A 16,809-nucleotide genomic window follows, 5' to 3' on the forward strand; every position below is an offset into this window, starting at 1 on the left:
ATTTCAGAGAGGAAGGGAGAAGGGAGAGAAAGAACCATCAATGATGAGAGAGGATCATTGACTGGCTGCCTCCTGCATGCCATCAACCCCGCAACCCAGGCACATGCTTTGACTGGAATCGAACCTGGGACCCTTCAGTCCACAGGCTGATGTTCTATCCACTGAGCCACACCAGCTAGGGCAAAAGGTTGCTCTCTTTATGGAAGAAACTGAAGCAGCAGGCAGTGGGACTCACACGCACACCCACTGTCTCCTGCCTGGCCGGATACCCCAGTGCGGACCCCAGATGAACGCGCCTCTGGGGTGGGGGCTGACCCTCTGCCCCTGCTCACTGGGGCTCCTGCACAATCCGCAGAGGGGTGACAGCGGGCGCCCCCGGGCTTGAAGGAGGGTGACTGCTGAACTCGGACACCAGGACAAGGGGTCCTGCCTCGTGGGGACAGGAGATGAAGATAAACATTTTAGGTGGACAGGACAGGACGCAGTATGTCCATCCTTTCCCTCTAAGAGGTCATTTAACCTCAACAGACTGGAAAGGGCCGCGCCGAGGGGCCGCTGGCTTCTTTCGTGTGGACAGGGGCAGTGACGCCAACCTCAGGGATGGACCAGGCTCCCGCCCTGCCCCTCTGCAGGGCGGGCTGGCAGCTGGCAGGGCCAGGAGTAGGTGGACTGGAAAGACACGGTGAACAAAACAACCCCCAAGAAGAGGCCAGGCCCCAACTTGCCCTTTTTCTTACACACAAGTGGGTCCCACGGCTAAAACCATCGGCCCAAACGACGAATGGCAGCCGGTGTCCCAGCGACCCCCAGGAATGGCCATCGTGGTCCCCAGAGAAGCAGCGCTGATTGCCGGGCTGGAGGGGAGTGCACAGGACGGGGCAGAGCCGCCCGGCACAGCGACCCCATCAAGTGCAGGGACACGAAGGGCCGACAGAAACGCCCTGAAGAGCCGAGGGCTGCCCGGCGGGAAAGGACGGCTGCCCGTGGCCGCTACTGATGACGACCACGGGTCCACTCGCTCGACAGCTTCCTGTCCTGTCCACCCCCCCCCACCCCCGGGCAGGAGTCCGCCACATTCCGCAGGGAAGTCCACTTCCCCAGGTCACTGTCAGGCGGTCCAGACAAAGGCAGAGCCTGCTGTAAGCAGCGGAGGGAACACCCAAGGGGCCAGCCCAGCACCCCGGCTCGGGTCTCAGACCCCGGAGTAAAGACAGGGCCCCCTTTCGGGAGAAGAGTCCCACTAGGAACGTCTCAGACAACGGGCCTCAGCCCCGTCCTGCCTGGCAAGTGCCCCAGTTATGTTCTGGTTTCCTTTCTTCTCTTTCCAGGCTGTTCCTCCTGCCCCAGGGGACCTGCCGCGTCCAGGGCCCCAAGCCCGTGATCCGCTCGCAGACTCAGCCGCCGGCCCCGGCCACAGCCCGCAGACGCGCTCACGGAGCACAACCCAACCTCCTGAGGTCGCCAGCCAAACTGCCTCGATGCGAAAGTCTACCAAAGCTTTGAGGGGATTCTCCTTCCCTCCGTAAAAACAAATCCTTCACAGTACCCGGGAAAGATTTCAAAGTACAAAACCTGGGGAATTTTGTGTTTTCCAGAGGAAACCCACCGTAAGCGTCACAGACGGTGACGCCGGGCTAGCCTCGCCCCCACCCGAGGCTGCTGCCTCTGCCCCGGGAGCACATGCCAGGCCTCACGTCAGAACAGTCACGCCACCGCCACGGTTTCAAGCCCCCCCCCCCCCCCCCCCCTTCCTAAGCAACACGCGGCAACCACGTTCTCCACCTGGTGCTGGCAGCTCCCGGTCACCGTGCTGCAGCCTGGCCGGAGGAGCAGGGCAGGGGCCGCCACCCACCGGAGTGGCAGGGGCGGCGCCCGACTCACCTGTGCTTGCTGTACTTTCCATTCCCACGGCACATGCCCCCCTCACCCCCGCTCCGACTGCTCTGTGCTGAGGCTGCCTTTCGCTGTCTTGTTCTGCAAGGCGGGGAGAGGGCATGGGAGGGGAGGCTGGCGCGGGCAAAGCCGAGGACACAGGCAGGAGGGACAGGGAGGAGCGTGGGGTCAGGGTGGCAGAGGGAGGAAAGGAACAGCACATGGAAAGGAAAGAAAAAGCAGAGTCAGTGTTGAGTGACCAACAGGAGTACTCAGACAGGGTGTTCTGAGGCAAAACGTGCCCATTAAAAAAGGGAAGTTTAAAAAACAAAAACATGTAGATTAAGTAAAAATAGACTACTGTAAGATCCCACGGTCCATCTCTGGAAATAATTCCAAAGAGAAGCCTCCGTGGGCACCTTCAGGAGCGTTCTGAGGGCAGACCTGTCAAGGAGGACCCCTTTCTAGTGCTTTCTGGCCCTCCTTGGACACTGAAGGCCGGTGACCACCAGGGGTCAGTGTGAGCTCGGCCAGAGGAGAGCGGACACGCAGGAGCTGCCAGGTGGTGTCTCAGCCTCCATGCTGCCCTGGCTCCTCCTGTCCTCGCCTCCTCTCCTCTCCACACACACACACACACACACACACACACACCCCACACACACACACCACACACACACACACACACACCACACACACACACACACACACACACACACACACCACATACACACACAGCTCCTCCTGTCCTCACCTCTCCTCTCCACACACACACACACACACACACACACACACACACAGCTCCTCCTGTCCTCGCCTCCTCTCCACACACACACACACACACACACCACACACACACCACACACACACACCACACACACACCACACACACACACACCAACACACACCCACCCCCCCCACCCCCCCCCACACACACCCCCCCACACCCCCCCCACACACACACAGCTCCTCCTGTCCTCGCCTCCTCTCCTCTCCACACACACACATACACACACACACACACACACACACACAGCTCCTCCTGTCCTCGCCTCCTCTCCTCTCCACACACACACACACACACACACCCCCACACACACACACAGCTCCTCCTGTCCTCGCCTCCTCTACACACACACACACACACACACACACACACACAGCTCCTCCTGTCCTCGCCTCCTCTCCTCTCCACACACACACACACACACACACACACACATACACACACACACACACACGCTCTCTCAGACACAGACCAGCATCCTGCCTTCTGTCCTGTCCCAGAAGAGGGGACCCAGAGACATCTCTTTTTTTAAAAAAGATTTTATTATTTTTAAACCTCACGGAGGATATTTTTTCCATTGAATTTTAGACAGTGGAAGGGAGAGGGAGAGACAGAGAAACACTGATGTGAGAGAGACACATCGATTGGTTGCCTCCCGAATGCCCCCACCAGGGCCGGGAGCCTGCAACTGAGGTATCAGTTGACTGGAATCGAACCCGGGACCCTTCAGTCTGCAGGCCCAGCCAGCCAGGGCCGAGACACCTGTTGAGCCAAGTGGGACACAGGGAACAGCAGTAACTGCCACCTCGGACCCCCGTTGCTTCCACTGAAGTAAAACCTGGAAGACGCTGAGTGTCCCCCAAATCCTGGATCAGCTCGTTTCCCTGGCTGGGAAAACGCCTTTGCTTACGTATCAAGGCCTACAACCAACCTTACCTCACGCCAACCTGTGAAATGGGGCTCCATTAAGCTAACGTGGGAATCAGCAGTTTTATTGAGTTTGATTTTCTAATTTCTTGTAACAAACAAGATTCTCTCCAACACACTTCTCCACACGGGTGCCGACCCCACACGCAGGTGCCCCAGGGCCAGCACAGGCGGCTATGACCTCCATGTCTGCAGGCAGTTCAGGAGGAGCCCCCCGACCCTGCCGGGAGCGGCGCTGGGGGCTGGGACTCACCTTGTGCTTGGGGCACCTCACCGAGAAGTTCTCCTCATGCAGCAAACAATCTGCAAGACAGAGGGACAGTCAACTGGGGCTGGCGAGTGGCACCGGTGACTGACAGGCCGGGGCTGACAGGGGGGATGTGGCGGTCAGAGGCCCCCACGCTGATTTCCAACAGGAAAACATTAGAGACATCCCAAGTAAATATGGTACCTCAACATGAAGTATCACTTAAAAATTAACATTTCAAAATAGTTAACGGTATATGAGAAATACTCATGATGTAAGATCACTTGAAAAACCAGAATATATAAATGTGTGAGTACAATCCTAATTTTATCAAAATATTTATATACATTACAAAAGGACAAAGGAAATCTACCGAATTATAACAGTGGTTCTTCTTTGGGTAGTAAAAGTATAGGTGATTTAATTTTTTCTGTATTTCCATCATGCTATCAGATTGTTTTAATAATCAGACCCAATCTCTAATAAATACTGTTTTTAACCCTCCCGATTCCAGGCTAAGCCCACCCGCAGGCCCAGCCACGGCTTCCGGGAGGGAACACTGCTTCTGCGGCGCCGTTTCCCCCGCCGCGTCAGAGACAGGAAGGCGGCCAGGCCCGAGAGCCGCTGCCCCTCCGCCCCACAGCCCACGGAGACAGGGAGAAGCCCCCACACGAGCTGCCTAATCCACGCTAAACGCTTCAGAGGAGAGAAACCCCGTGAGGGGCCATTAATCCTCGGAGGAAGATGATTCATTCCAACTTCTAACACGGTGACAGCATCCTCGATGACAGCCTGCAGGTGAGGGGAGCTCTCGGGCGCCAGGGCAGTGCGAGGCGTGGGCGAGGAAATCTCATTAATGAGTCCACGCTGCACACCCAGCTCCCAGAGACCGACAGCCAGGTCACTGGTGCGAGATGTGGTGGCAGAATGCTAATAAATATTGATCGCACAGGCTCAGACTGCTCCAGGCCCCGTGGCGGGAGGCAGCCCCGGTACTTAGCCTTGTAAATGTGCAATTTAACTCAGGCTTAAACGGAGGCCAGATTAGCAGCCTGAGTACCCACAGACTGCAAGTGAAAAGGTAAGAAAGCAAGGAAACATATAAATGAAAAAATGCGAGGTCCTCTTATTCTACACAAATAAAGGCCCTTTCAGAATGTGGCTTAGGCCTGCACCCTCCCTACTGCCCTCTGAGTCCTGGAGTATCTCTGAGGCAAACCCCGGGGCCAGAACTCGGTAAGGCCGCGCCCTCCCCCGCAAGCACGGAGCCCGGCAGGAAACGAAGTGCGTTCACTTAGAACCCACAAGAACATGGCAAGAACATGGCGTGACCAGGCTCCCGCTGCGCAACAGGCCAGAGAGAGCGCTTCCGAGCAGAAGGGGTAGACTGGCACTCAGAGGCTCTCTCCTTCCCTGGGCGCTGGCCAAGGAGAAATAGGCGAGCCCATGTGGGGCAGCCACCTTATGCCACAGCGGCTTTCAGGAAGGATGAGGTGCCTCAGTTCCCCTTGCAGGCGTGAACAGCTGGCACGGACCATTAGTAAAATACGTTAGGAAACGTGTTCCCTCTAAGTTAAAAAGCAGCAAAGAAATAAAACAATGTAAGCACACACTAAGCAGCTTGGAACCAACACCAGGGACCTGTGGACACGGAAGTCCCAAACATCTGTCAGAGACAGCGTCCGCCTCTGGCAAGGCCTCCCAGCAGGAAGCCAATGGACAGCCGCTCTGTCTGTTCTCACACCCGCCGGCCACCAGCAAGTGCAAGGTCCCGGCTGGAGAGCCGACACCCGGAAGGGCACGGGGACCTGTCCCTGCTCAAGGAAGAGCCAGGGGCAGCAAGAAGGCCAGGAAACCTCCTCCGAGGTCTCTGCCAGGCGCCTGGCCCTGCGGCCGGCCAGCCGCTCTCTATTTGTTCCCTTGAAGCCGCTGGCCAAGTCCTACACTGACTGGGCGAGTAGTTTTATATCGTCAGCACTCCCAGTGAAGCGAAGTCAGCGGCTTGCTGATCATCACTGGAGCTGGAGAAGACTCACAAGGCTGTCTGGTCACCAGCTGGCTTCCCGACACGCAGATCTCCACAGCCCAGAAGGGTGAGCTCACTTCTCTCTGAGCTGAAACGCAGAGTGGACTGTGTGGCGCTCCTACAGTGTGGATACCCACACGCACCCGGACGGACCCCGGGCTGAGGATGGGGAGCTCCGGGAGCGAGGTCTAACGGATATGCTCTGACCTGCCAGGCCCCAGACACTGTCTCCAGCTCATCTACAACCGACCTCAGAGGCACAGTTAGCTCTTCATCTTGACAGAATCCAGGCTGGGACCGCCAGCCCACACTGCCTCAGTGAGGGGAATAACAGGCAGGAGCAAGGGAGGGGCCAGACACCAGTCATTCCTAATGACCCACCCAGGGCTGAACCCCTGCCTGCAAGATCAGGCGGCTGCAGAGAGCGAACTTCTGTGAGGTCGCGGGTGAGGGGAGTCCCTCCAGGCAAGACGCTCTGTGCACAGCAGAGTCACCCCTGAGCCAGCTCAGCGCTTTCCCCTTTGGTCTTGCTGTGGCTCACTGCATGACCAGCACTCAGGTTCTCATTGCTGCATTTCCCACCTGGAGCCAAATCCGGTGCCTGTGACGTAACAGCCACACCAAACAGCTAACCATGATGTCACAAAATGTGGAGGCGTGTGGGAGCCGCAGGAGCCGTAGAGCTGTTTCTACAGAGATGTCCCCAGTAATCAGTTTCCCCGAGACACCAACAGCTCTGAAAGGTTTGGGAGGTGGGCAGCAAGGCAGAGGCGAAAATGGCCAATGTTTCCTCACTCCGTGAGACAAGGGCCTCTCAGACCTGGGGCTCATTTTCATTTTAATTGGAAAGGAGGTCAATCAGTGACTGCCTTTCCGGGATGCAAAGGTCCTCATGCGCAGAAGAGAATTCCTGAAGACCCGGAGGGACGGACACAAGTTCCTGCCTCCCAGAGAAGCACAGGCCTCTGGGTCACTGTGACTCGAGTCATCAAAAGACCCAGAAATGCCCAAGACACCGTGACCTTGTGAAGCTGCCGCAGCTTCCGTCACCCAGTCAGCCACGCCCTCCACCCTCTCCCTGCCAAATCCACAGCAGACCCCACCTCCAGAGCCACACAGCTGCTCCCATGGAAGTCATGTCCCCTCAGAACCCAGGAGGACTCGAGAGAGAACAGGCACCACGCTGCCTGCGGCATTGCTCATCTTTCCATTTTCTCTCCCTCCCTGACCTGCAAGCACTGGATGAGGGCCAGCTGGGTGAGGGTGAAGGTCTGAGACACGTCTCATGCTCACAGAGTAACTGGTGAAAACACCCACTGAGGAGACACGAGGTTAGAGGAGAAGGATTCCCCAGACTGCTGAGCTGCTTCAGAACTCAAGCCTTTTGCGCTGATCACTGGACGGTACTTCTGGGACAAAGGGTTTTCTTCCTTCAGTCCTCACACGGCCCAACACTGCTCTGATCGTCTCAGTGGACTGGAACCCTTTCATGGCAAACACTCCCCACACTAGGAACACGGGGAGCGTCCGTAGCTGCTCAAGGACAGCTATAAAAGCCCACAGCGATCATACTATTTAGTGGGTCAGAAACAAAACAAGGGTGTCAGCTTTGCCACTTCTATCCAACATTACCCCAGAAGTGCTAGCCAGGGCAATTAGGCAAGAAAAAAAAAAAGGCATCTGACTAGAAAGGAAGAAGTAAAACTTGATGCAGATGATATGTAACTAAAAACTTTAAATCAATGAGTTGAGCAAAGATGCAGGATACAAGATCAATATAACAAAATCAATTGTATTTCTATATACTCACAATGAAAAATCTGAAATTTAAATGTAAAATTCCAATTACAATACCACCAAAAATTTTAAAAAAGTTACTTAAGAATAAATTTAACAAAAGAATGAAAAACATACTCTGAAAACTACAACACATCGTTAGAAGAAATTAAAAACTGAAATAAATGGAAAGACATCCATGACCATGGGATGGAAGGCGGACTATTGTTAAGATGGAAATACTCCCTCATTGATCTGCAGATTAATGCAAGTCCTATAAGAGTTTCAATGGCTATTTTTTACAAAAATCTGCAAGTTGATCTTAAAATTCATATGGAACAGCAAAGGACCCAGAATAGCCAAAACAATCTTAAATAAAAGGAACAAAATCAGAGGGCTCACACTTCCCAATTTCAAAATGTATCACGAAGCTACAGTAATCAAGACAACGTGTACTGGAGGAGTCCAGAAATAAGCACATATTTGTATGGTTAATTGGCTTTCTTTCTTCTTTTAAAATATAAGAGAAAAAGGGAGCGGGAGAGAGAGAGAGAGAGAGAAATATCGATGAGAGAGAATCATTGATTGGCTTCCTCCTGCATGCCCCACACTGGGGAGATCAAGCCCACAACCCGGGCATGTGCCCCAACTGGGAATGGAACTGTGACTTCTTGGTTCATAGGTCGACACTCAATCACTGAGCCATGCCAGCCAGGCTGGTCAATTGGTTTTCAACCAAGGTGCCAAGATCACTGATTGAGGAAAGATTAGTCTCTTCTACAAATGATGCTGGTGCAACTGGAATCATGTGCAAAAACTGAACTGGACTCTTGCTTCATACCATGCATAAAAATTAACTCAAACTGGATCAAGGACCCGTGTAAGGACTAAACTTATAAAGCTTGCAGGACAAGACATAGGCATACATCTTTGTAATTCTGAATTATGCAATGGTTTCTTAGATATAAGAAAAAGCAACAAGTAACAAGGAAAAATAGATAAACTGGACTTCACCAAAGATGCTTAACATCATTAGTCACCGGAGAAATGCAAATCAAAATCACAATGAGCTAACACTTCAAATTCACTGGGATGGCTGTAATAAAAAGACAAACAAGCCCTGGTCGGGTGGCTCAGTTGGTAGGGCATTGTACCGTACGTACACTAGGAGGTCGCCGGTTCAATTCCTGATCAGAGCACATGCCTGAGTTTTGGGCTTGATCCTCAGTAGGGGGCATGCAGGAGGCAGCATATTGATGTGTCTCTCTCATCGATGTTTCTCTCTCTCTCGAAATCAATACACTATTCATAAAAAAAAAGTAACAAGTGTTGATGAGGACATGGAGAAACTGGAACCCTCACATACTGCTGGAGGGAATGTAAAAGGGTGCAGCCATTTTGAAAAACAGTCTGCTATGTCCTCAAAAGTTTAAACATAGAGTTATCATTTATCCAGTAATTTCACTCCTAGGTTTATGCCCCAGAGAACAAAACATTAAGTCTGCACAGAGACCTGTATGTGAATGTTCACAGCAGCATTATTTGTAATAATAAAAAGGTGGAAACAACCTAAATGTGCATCAAGTGATGAATGGTAAGTAAATAAAAAGATATCTCCTTATAATAAAATATTATTTGGCAATAAAATTGAAACATTGATACATGCTACCACATGGGTGAACCGGAAAAACATGCCAAATAAAAGAAGCCAGACACAAAGGTCACATATCTGTCTATTCCACTGATATGAAGTGTCCAGAACAGCACATCCATGGAGACAGAGCAGATCAGTCGTTGCTCAGGGGGCGGGAGTTGCTAGCTAAAGGATGCAGGGTTTCTTTTTGAGGTGGGAGATGTACTAACACTGTGGTGATGGCTGCATACCTGTGAATATACTAAAAGCCACTGAATTGCACACTTAGGTGAGTTATGTGTGAATTATACAAATAAAACTGCTATTTAAAAAAATTACCCCATTTCACTCTTTTTTATTCTCCTCACTGCATTTCCTTTAGCATTTACAAACAGAACAAAAGTTCTTTGTCAAAACAGACCAAGAATTACAACAAAGGGAAAGAAGGCAGAGAAAGTGTACGTCCCCCCTTCGGACGCTCTGGACGCCATCTTACCTGCGTCGATGGCACACGGGTAATGGTAGCGGAAGGAGCAGCCTTTGTTGTAGCAGCCCAAGGTGGCGCCTGCCTCCTGGCAGTGGGAACATTTCTGAAAGGAAAGCAGTCACACCTGTCAGCACGCAGACTCGGCCCTTCCCCAGGCTGCCCCGGCCCGCTGGTCGGACGTCAGCTCGTGTCCCTGTCGTGACAGGGGTCTGTGGTGGCGCCCACACCGGGAGGAGAGGAGCAGAAAGGCCTGAGGACGGGCCTCACAATAATCAGAACAGAGCGGGCGAGGGTGCGGCGCGGCCGGCCTCTGACCCCGCAGTCCGCCCAGCCACATGCGCTCCTGAACTGCGTGCAGATCTCGCGTGTTTATTTCTGCTGTGAACGTCTTGGGTAGAAGGAGAGGGTAAGATAGTAGAGTTATAAAAAAAAAAAAAAAGATAGTAGAGTTATATATAAACCTTTTAGAATTAAAAGTGGAAGTTGGTTTCCAATTCTTATATTTGTAAGATTTTATTTTTATTCTACTTATCCCAAATGCCCAATACAAGTATATTTCCCTTTTCAGAAAATATGGGCTCCTGTGAGCAAATGGTATTTTTACACACAAATCCTATTTTAAATGCACTAGGAAACCTGCCATGAATTTCTGGCCGAGTGAGACATTATTCTGTAATTGAGATCTCCTCCTTATATGGTCAGGTTTTCTCCAAGTGGGGCACTTCTCCATCATCCCTCTGAAGTGGCTACAGTGAGCTCTCACTCCTGTCGGCACAAGGAATGACTGTGTCCCATCATCAATAACCACATTTATACAAGCAACCACATCAGCCCACTGAGGAGGGACGCAGGCTTCTGGTGGCCACGGCAACCCAGGTAAGGCTGCCTGGGAGATACGGCACTTGTTCCTGATTCTAGGAAAATGGTAAAAGTGACCCTAAGCAGTTACACTTGTGGAAAAGAAAGGCTCCCCACACCCACACCCTCCCCGGGCAAAGTGACTACCGGACAACCCTGCTGCTTCTTCCCAGGCAAAGGCGGCCGGAGGCAGCCTCCAGGGGTCAGTGTGGCTCGCCGCCTGCAGCAGTGAGGTCAACAGGGAGCGGGATAAAGCTCCCCAGTGCTGACGCTGAAGGTAAAATCCCACTAACGCAGCCCGTGCTCACCATGCACCAGGCGCTATACACGACTGACGAGGACCAACTCATCCAGTTTTCATAACGACGCCGTAACATCCTCGTGCTACAGATGAGGTGCTCGAAGCACCGGAAGGGGAAGTAACCTGCTCCACGTCACAGCTGGTCCGGGCTGACCCCTGGACTCCTCCAGAGACAAAGGGGCAGGCATCCTATATAATAAAAGGCTGATATGCAAATCGACCAAACGGAGGAACAACTGGTTGCTATGATGCACACTGACCACCAGGGAGGCAGATGCTCAACACAGGAGCTGCCCCCTGGTGGTCAGTGCATTACCAGAGGGGGAGCACCGCCCGGCTAGAAGCCCTGAGCCAGGCTCACGGCTGGTGAGCACAGCGGCGGTGGCGGGAGCCTCTGCCACCTCCACGGCAGCACTAAGGATGTCTGACTGCCAGCTTAGGCCTGCTCCCCACCATGCTGAGGGATCCCCCCTGAGTGCACCAATTTTGTGCACCGGGCCTCTAGTAAGGCTATAAGACAAGTCCTTCCAGAGCCTCACTTCCTCTCAGAAGCAAAGATCCTTCTGGGTGCACATGCCCTCACGCCCTTGCTAAGAAAAAGATGACTTGGCCTGGAGTAAACCCAGGACAGCTGGCAGCATTTTGGATAGCCTTAGACTTCATCTGCTTTTGTCAGTGCCAGGGGCCCCTTCAGAACAAAAGGACCCACCGTCAGTCACCTGGGGGAGGGAGTGCGGCTGATTTGTCGGTGGCCTGCCCACTGCCAGTCCTGCCCTACCCCTCTGACCAACGGAGCCCGAACAGCGAGCTATCCAGAGGACTGGTGCTCCCGACCCTCCCCCCCGCAGGGACTCTCAATAGCGGTGGCCATTTAGGAATGGGTGTGTCAAGCATTTCTGGTAGGCAAGTCTGCAGGGAAAGGAGCTTCTGGGAAAGTTTCGTCATGAAGGGACAGCTCTAAACACAAAGCTCAACCCATTGAGGACAGAAGTGACAAGACGGAGAGAACCTGGATCCTCTGACACTACTGAGCACTAAATGAACCAATCCCAGGATCACCCCATCTCCAGACTTGTCAGGGAAAAGGCATTTTAAAAAAAATCACCTTTTAGTTCAATTCTGCAACTTGTAGTCCAAGTGCTCAGTAAATGTGACCTAAGATGACCATGTGTCAGACACGCACACTAGATGTTCCACACAGACCACCTACTAAAAGCAACCTGCAGAGCAGATCTTGTCATCACCTGAGTTGACAGACAGGAAAGGGAAGTGATGGAGCTCGTATCTGAACAATGTCATTTCCTTCCCACCTCCACACATGCCCCTCTGTCCCCTGCAGGGCATCCAAAGCTCCCTAACCTGGAAGAGCCCACAGACCACAGGTCCCATCTTTTTCATAAAGAAAGGAAACTCATTTACATCAATAAAAAGCTTGTTGCTTATTGCAATTAAAAAGTACAATTAATTTACTACATTGCATCCGGAGAAGAAAGACCTTGCATGGTATATTAGAGCCTAAAGATGGAACCTGGAAGAGTTTAGTTCAGTCATTCTCATAGGATGGTCCTTGGACTAGCAGCATCAGCATCACCTGGGAATTTGTTGGAAACACAAATTTGGGGATTATGGGAAGATGGCAGAGTAGGTAGCTGTCTGCTCACCTGGACAACAACTGCACTAGCAGAAACTGATTAACTATTTTGAAACTCTCCTCTGTTCAAGGGTTGCAACTTACAGGGGAAGACTTGGTCAATTTCCGCTCTTAGCACAGGAGCAGCTTGCACACAACCTGTGGGGCCAGGTGAGCAAAGAGAACCCTGTCCTTCAAGTGCTGGGGGCTCTCTTCCCCACGGAGGGGGGAGAAAGGCACGCCACTCTTGTGCTGCCCCCTCTCCCCAGGGATTTAAGACAGTGACTGTTTCCTACCCCGTCACTGTTTGCTTCTGGCTCCACTTTTGGGAGCCAGACATTCAAGAACAACTACATACACAGAGGCAAGTGGAAAGTGACTGTGCACACCAAGGGAAGGGCTCAGGAAAGACTCGAGAAGACCTTAAGGTTACACCTCAGGCTGATCCTAGGCACAGAGACAACCTGCAACCACCACCACCACAAAAAGCAAACCCTGGTTTCCAGAGTTACCACATTATTAGCTTCACATGTCCAGTGTTCAGCAAACACTCACAGGCATTCAAAGAACTAGGACAGCATGGCCTATTCAAAGAAAAACATAAATCAACAGAAACTGTCCCTAAAAAAGACCTAATGGACTTTGGAGGCCAGCAAACAGTCCATCCATATATTCAAAGTGCTACCCACCCCCTCCCCCAAATCAACCAAGAATCCTTTATCTGGCAAAAACTGTCCTTCAAGAGTGAGGGAGAGATTAAGATATTTCCAAATAAACAAAAGCTGAGTGAGTTTATGCTCAAGGGAGTCCTGCCCTGTGAATAAAAGGACACTAGAAGTATATCAACACTGCATGGAGAAATAAAGATCTTAACAAAGGCAAATACATGGGCAATTATAGAAGCAAGCATTATTGTAATAGTAGTCTGTAACTACTTTTTTGTTTTCTACATGATTTAAGAGACTAATGCAGTTAACAATGCATTTAAAAATTATTAGTTTATGTTTTGGGGCATATATGTGTAAAAAAGCAATTGTGTGACATTAACAACCAAAGAGATCGGAGCTGTAAAGGAGCAGAGGTTTTGTATGTTATTGAAGTCACATCAACGTATGAAGAAAATAACCACATAATCATGCTCAATCGATGAAGAAAAAGCAGTTGAAAAATCCAACACACTTTATGATAAAAACACACATTCCATGTTCATGGATTAGAAGGCTTAATATTATTTAAATACCAATACTACCTAAAGTGATCTGCCATCCCTATCAAAATCCCAGACTTTTTTTTTTTTTTTAATATATTTTATTGACTTTTTTTTTACAGAGCGGGAAGGAGAGGGATAGAGAGCTAGAAACATCGATGAGAGAGAAACATCGACCAGCTGCCTCTTGCACACCCCCTACCGGGGATGTGCCCGCAACCAATGTACATGCCCCTGACCGGAATCGAACCTGGGACCTTTCAGTCTGCAGGCCGACGCTCTATCCACTGAGCCAAACCGGTTTCGGCAAAAAAAATCCCAGACTTTTTTTTGCAGAAATAGAAAATTTTATCCTAAAATTTGTACTAAATCTCATGAGACCATGAATAGCCAAAATAATACTGAAAAAGAACAAGAAAGGAGGACTCATACTTCCTCATTTCAAAACTTTCTATAAAACTACAGTAATCAACAGTGTGGCACTGGCAGACAGGGAATAGAGTCCAAAAATAAACGCTCAAAGACAGTGTCAAATGATTTTTGACAAGGGGGTCAAGATCATTCAATGGGGGAAAGGACAGTGTTTTCAACAAACGATGCTGGGAAAACTGGATATCCACACGCAAAAGACTGAAGTTGGACCCTTCCCTAAAACCACATATAAAAATTAACTCAAAATGGATCAAAGACCTAAAAGTAAGACACAAAACAATATTTGGTGTTATGACATCAAAGGCCCATGTAACAAAAGAAAAAAATAGACAAATATGACTTCATGAAAATTTAAAAAAATTTTTGTGCATCAAAAGACATTATTGTCCTGGCCAGTGTTGCTCAGTGGTTAGAGCGTCAGCTTGCGCACCCTGGAGGGCTGCATGTTTGATTCTGGGTCATACCTGGGTTGCAGGCTTGATTCCCACCCCAGGTCAGGGAGTGAGGGGGAGGCTACCAATTGATGTGTTGCTCTATCTATCTATCTATCTATCTATCTCTCCCTTCCCCTCCCCCTCCCTTCTACTCTCTCTGAAAATTAATTGGAGCCCGGCTGGTGTGGCTCAGTGGTTGAGCATCGACCTATGAACCAGTAGGTCACAGTTCGATTCCTGGTCAGGGCAAATGCCAGGGGTTGTGGGCTAGATCCCCAGTGTGGGGCGTGCAGGAGGCAGCTGATTGGTGATTCTCTCTTATCATTGATGTTTCTATCTTTCTCTCCCTCTCCCTGAAATCAATTAAAACATATATTTTTTAAAAAGTCAATGGAAAAAATATCCTCACTCCTTGGGTGAGGGTTAAAAAAAAAGAAAGACATTACTAAGAGAGTGAAAAAGCAACCCAAAGAATGGGAGAAAACCTCAGCAAATCATATATAGGATAAGGGATTAATATCCAGAATATATAAAGAACTCCTACAACGCAACAGCAACAAAACAACCAATTTTAAAAATGGGCAAAGGACTTGAAATGTGAAGATAAGCACATGTGAAGATGCTCAGTGTTGATCATTAGGGAAATGCTAATCAAAACCACAAGGTACCACTTCATACCCATCAGAGTAACTACCGTCAAAAGAAAAAATAAAACAAGAAAAAATAAAAGCCCCACCAAGTATTGGCAAGGACATGTAGGTAGAAGTTGGAACCCCTGTGCACTGTTGCTGTAAATGAAAACTGGTACAGTTGCTGCAGAAAACAGTATGGTGGTTCCTCAAAGTTAAAAATAGAACTACCATATGATCTAGCGATTCCATGTGCCAGGTGCCAAAGACAGAAGAGGAAAACTGATCTCTATAATATCCTGCTTCTATTCTCCCCTTCTATACCCCAAATCAATACCCAGGCTAATACCATTTCTAATTAGATCTTTATTCTTTACTTTTTACCTGAAGAAACTAATTACACTATCATTCTCCCATAATGCAAATAACATTAATAGTCACGGCAGAGCTCAACGTCCTTTGTTTTTGACTACACTGTTCATTCATTCCGAGGAGAGGCAAGTCCACACAACACTGCTCCTCACACAGATCAGACACACTGGGCTTCCATCATGGTTTCTAAAGGCATGTTTTTCAAACAAGCAACGACCCAATCTCAACAGTGCATTTTTCACTTAACGAGAGGAATAAAGGCTATTTTAAGCACCTCAGACAAGAATCCTACTTTTACTGATACTGTAATCTTGGGAAATAAATGATAAAATGTATGCTTAGTTTTTGGACAACAGAAAGTGGCCAAACACCCTCCCTGATCCTTGCAGCAGCCCTTGTCCCTGTCCCAGAGGCAGGCTCACTGACGGGAGGTGGCAGACTGCAGGAGCTGAATCACCTAAGAGCAGTTTAATCCACACCCACAGGAGTGCCCGGGAGAACCGTGCCTCTTCTTTCACAGAAAGGCTTTCCTTCCTATGAGTTGTGACGGGACCTGAATAACGGCCCTGCTTCATAAGCATCTCCAAGCAGCCTCAGCACCGATGCATTTGGGTCGTAGTATTATAGTGCTGGTGACGCTCAGTTCTGTTCGAGCCTTAAAGATCACACACGAGATGGCTTTTATCCAGCACCGCACACACCTCTGCTCCCGCTCACACATTATTCATGTGTGTCTTCCTCTCCTAAACTGTGAGCTTCATTCTTGAGTCCCCAGGGCCTGGCACACTGCAGGAACCGTAAGTGTGGGCTAATGGAACGAATGCAGGGTCTGACAAATTGGCGAGCTTGGAGAAAACTAACGAGGCTGCTCTTCATGTGAGTTAAAAAGCTGATGCTGGTGGAGCCTGGAGAATGTGGAACGAGGTCTGTGTTAATTTTCGGCCAACAGCAAGAGCCTTCTTCCCCTCTTAATGAAGCCTTCTATATCTGGGGCAGAAGCCGCCACTGCTGAGCCTTGGACTGTTAGCTCTGAGGCAGCTACCCCTCTGAGGCCCTGAAAACATTTCTGTGAGGCGACGCTGCACCTATTAATTTTCCTTCGGGAGCGCTACAAGGTGTTGGTTAAAGCAATACATACAAAACCCTCTGCTTTGGGTCCTTGCTTCCTTAGCGCTAGAGTTGCTAGACAACCTA

General features: G+C 50.1%; 1 protein-coding gene across 2 annotated transcripts in view; it reads right to left on the reverse strand.

Annotated features, from left to right (window-relative positions):
• Window positions 1-16,809, reverse strand: part of TCF20 (transcription factor 20) — a 45,562-nt gene that overhangs the window by 4,438 nt on the left and 24,315 nt on the right. Inside the window, exons 2-4 of one of the 2 annotated variants that reach the window (XM_008144558.3) lie at window positions 9,762-9,855; window positions 3,837-3,886; window positions 1,882-2,007 (exon numbers count right to left, since the gene is read on the reverse strand). In XM_008144558.3, coding sequence (XP_008142780.2) covers window positions 1,924-2,007; window positions 3,837-3,886; window positions 9,762-9,855 — 228 coding nt within the window. In that variant the 3' untranslated portion in view covers window positions 1,882-1,923. The remainder of the gene's footprint in view (window positions 1-1,881; window positions 2,008-3,836; window positions 3,887-9,761; window positions 9,856-16,809) is intronic. The other variant, XM_008144559.3, reaches the window with a different exon arrangement.

This window comes from Eptesicus fuscus, chromosome 7 (assembly GCF_027574615.1).
Source record: "Eptesicus fuscus isolate TK198812 chromosome 7, DD_ASM_mEF_20220401, whole genome shotgun sequence".
NCBI lineage: Eukaryota > Metazoa > Chordata > Mammalia > Chiroptera > Vespertilionidae > Eptesicus > Eptesicus fuscus.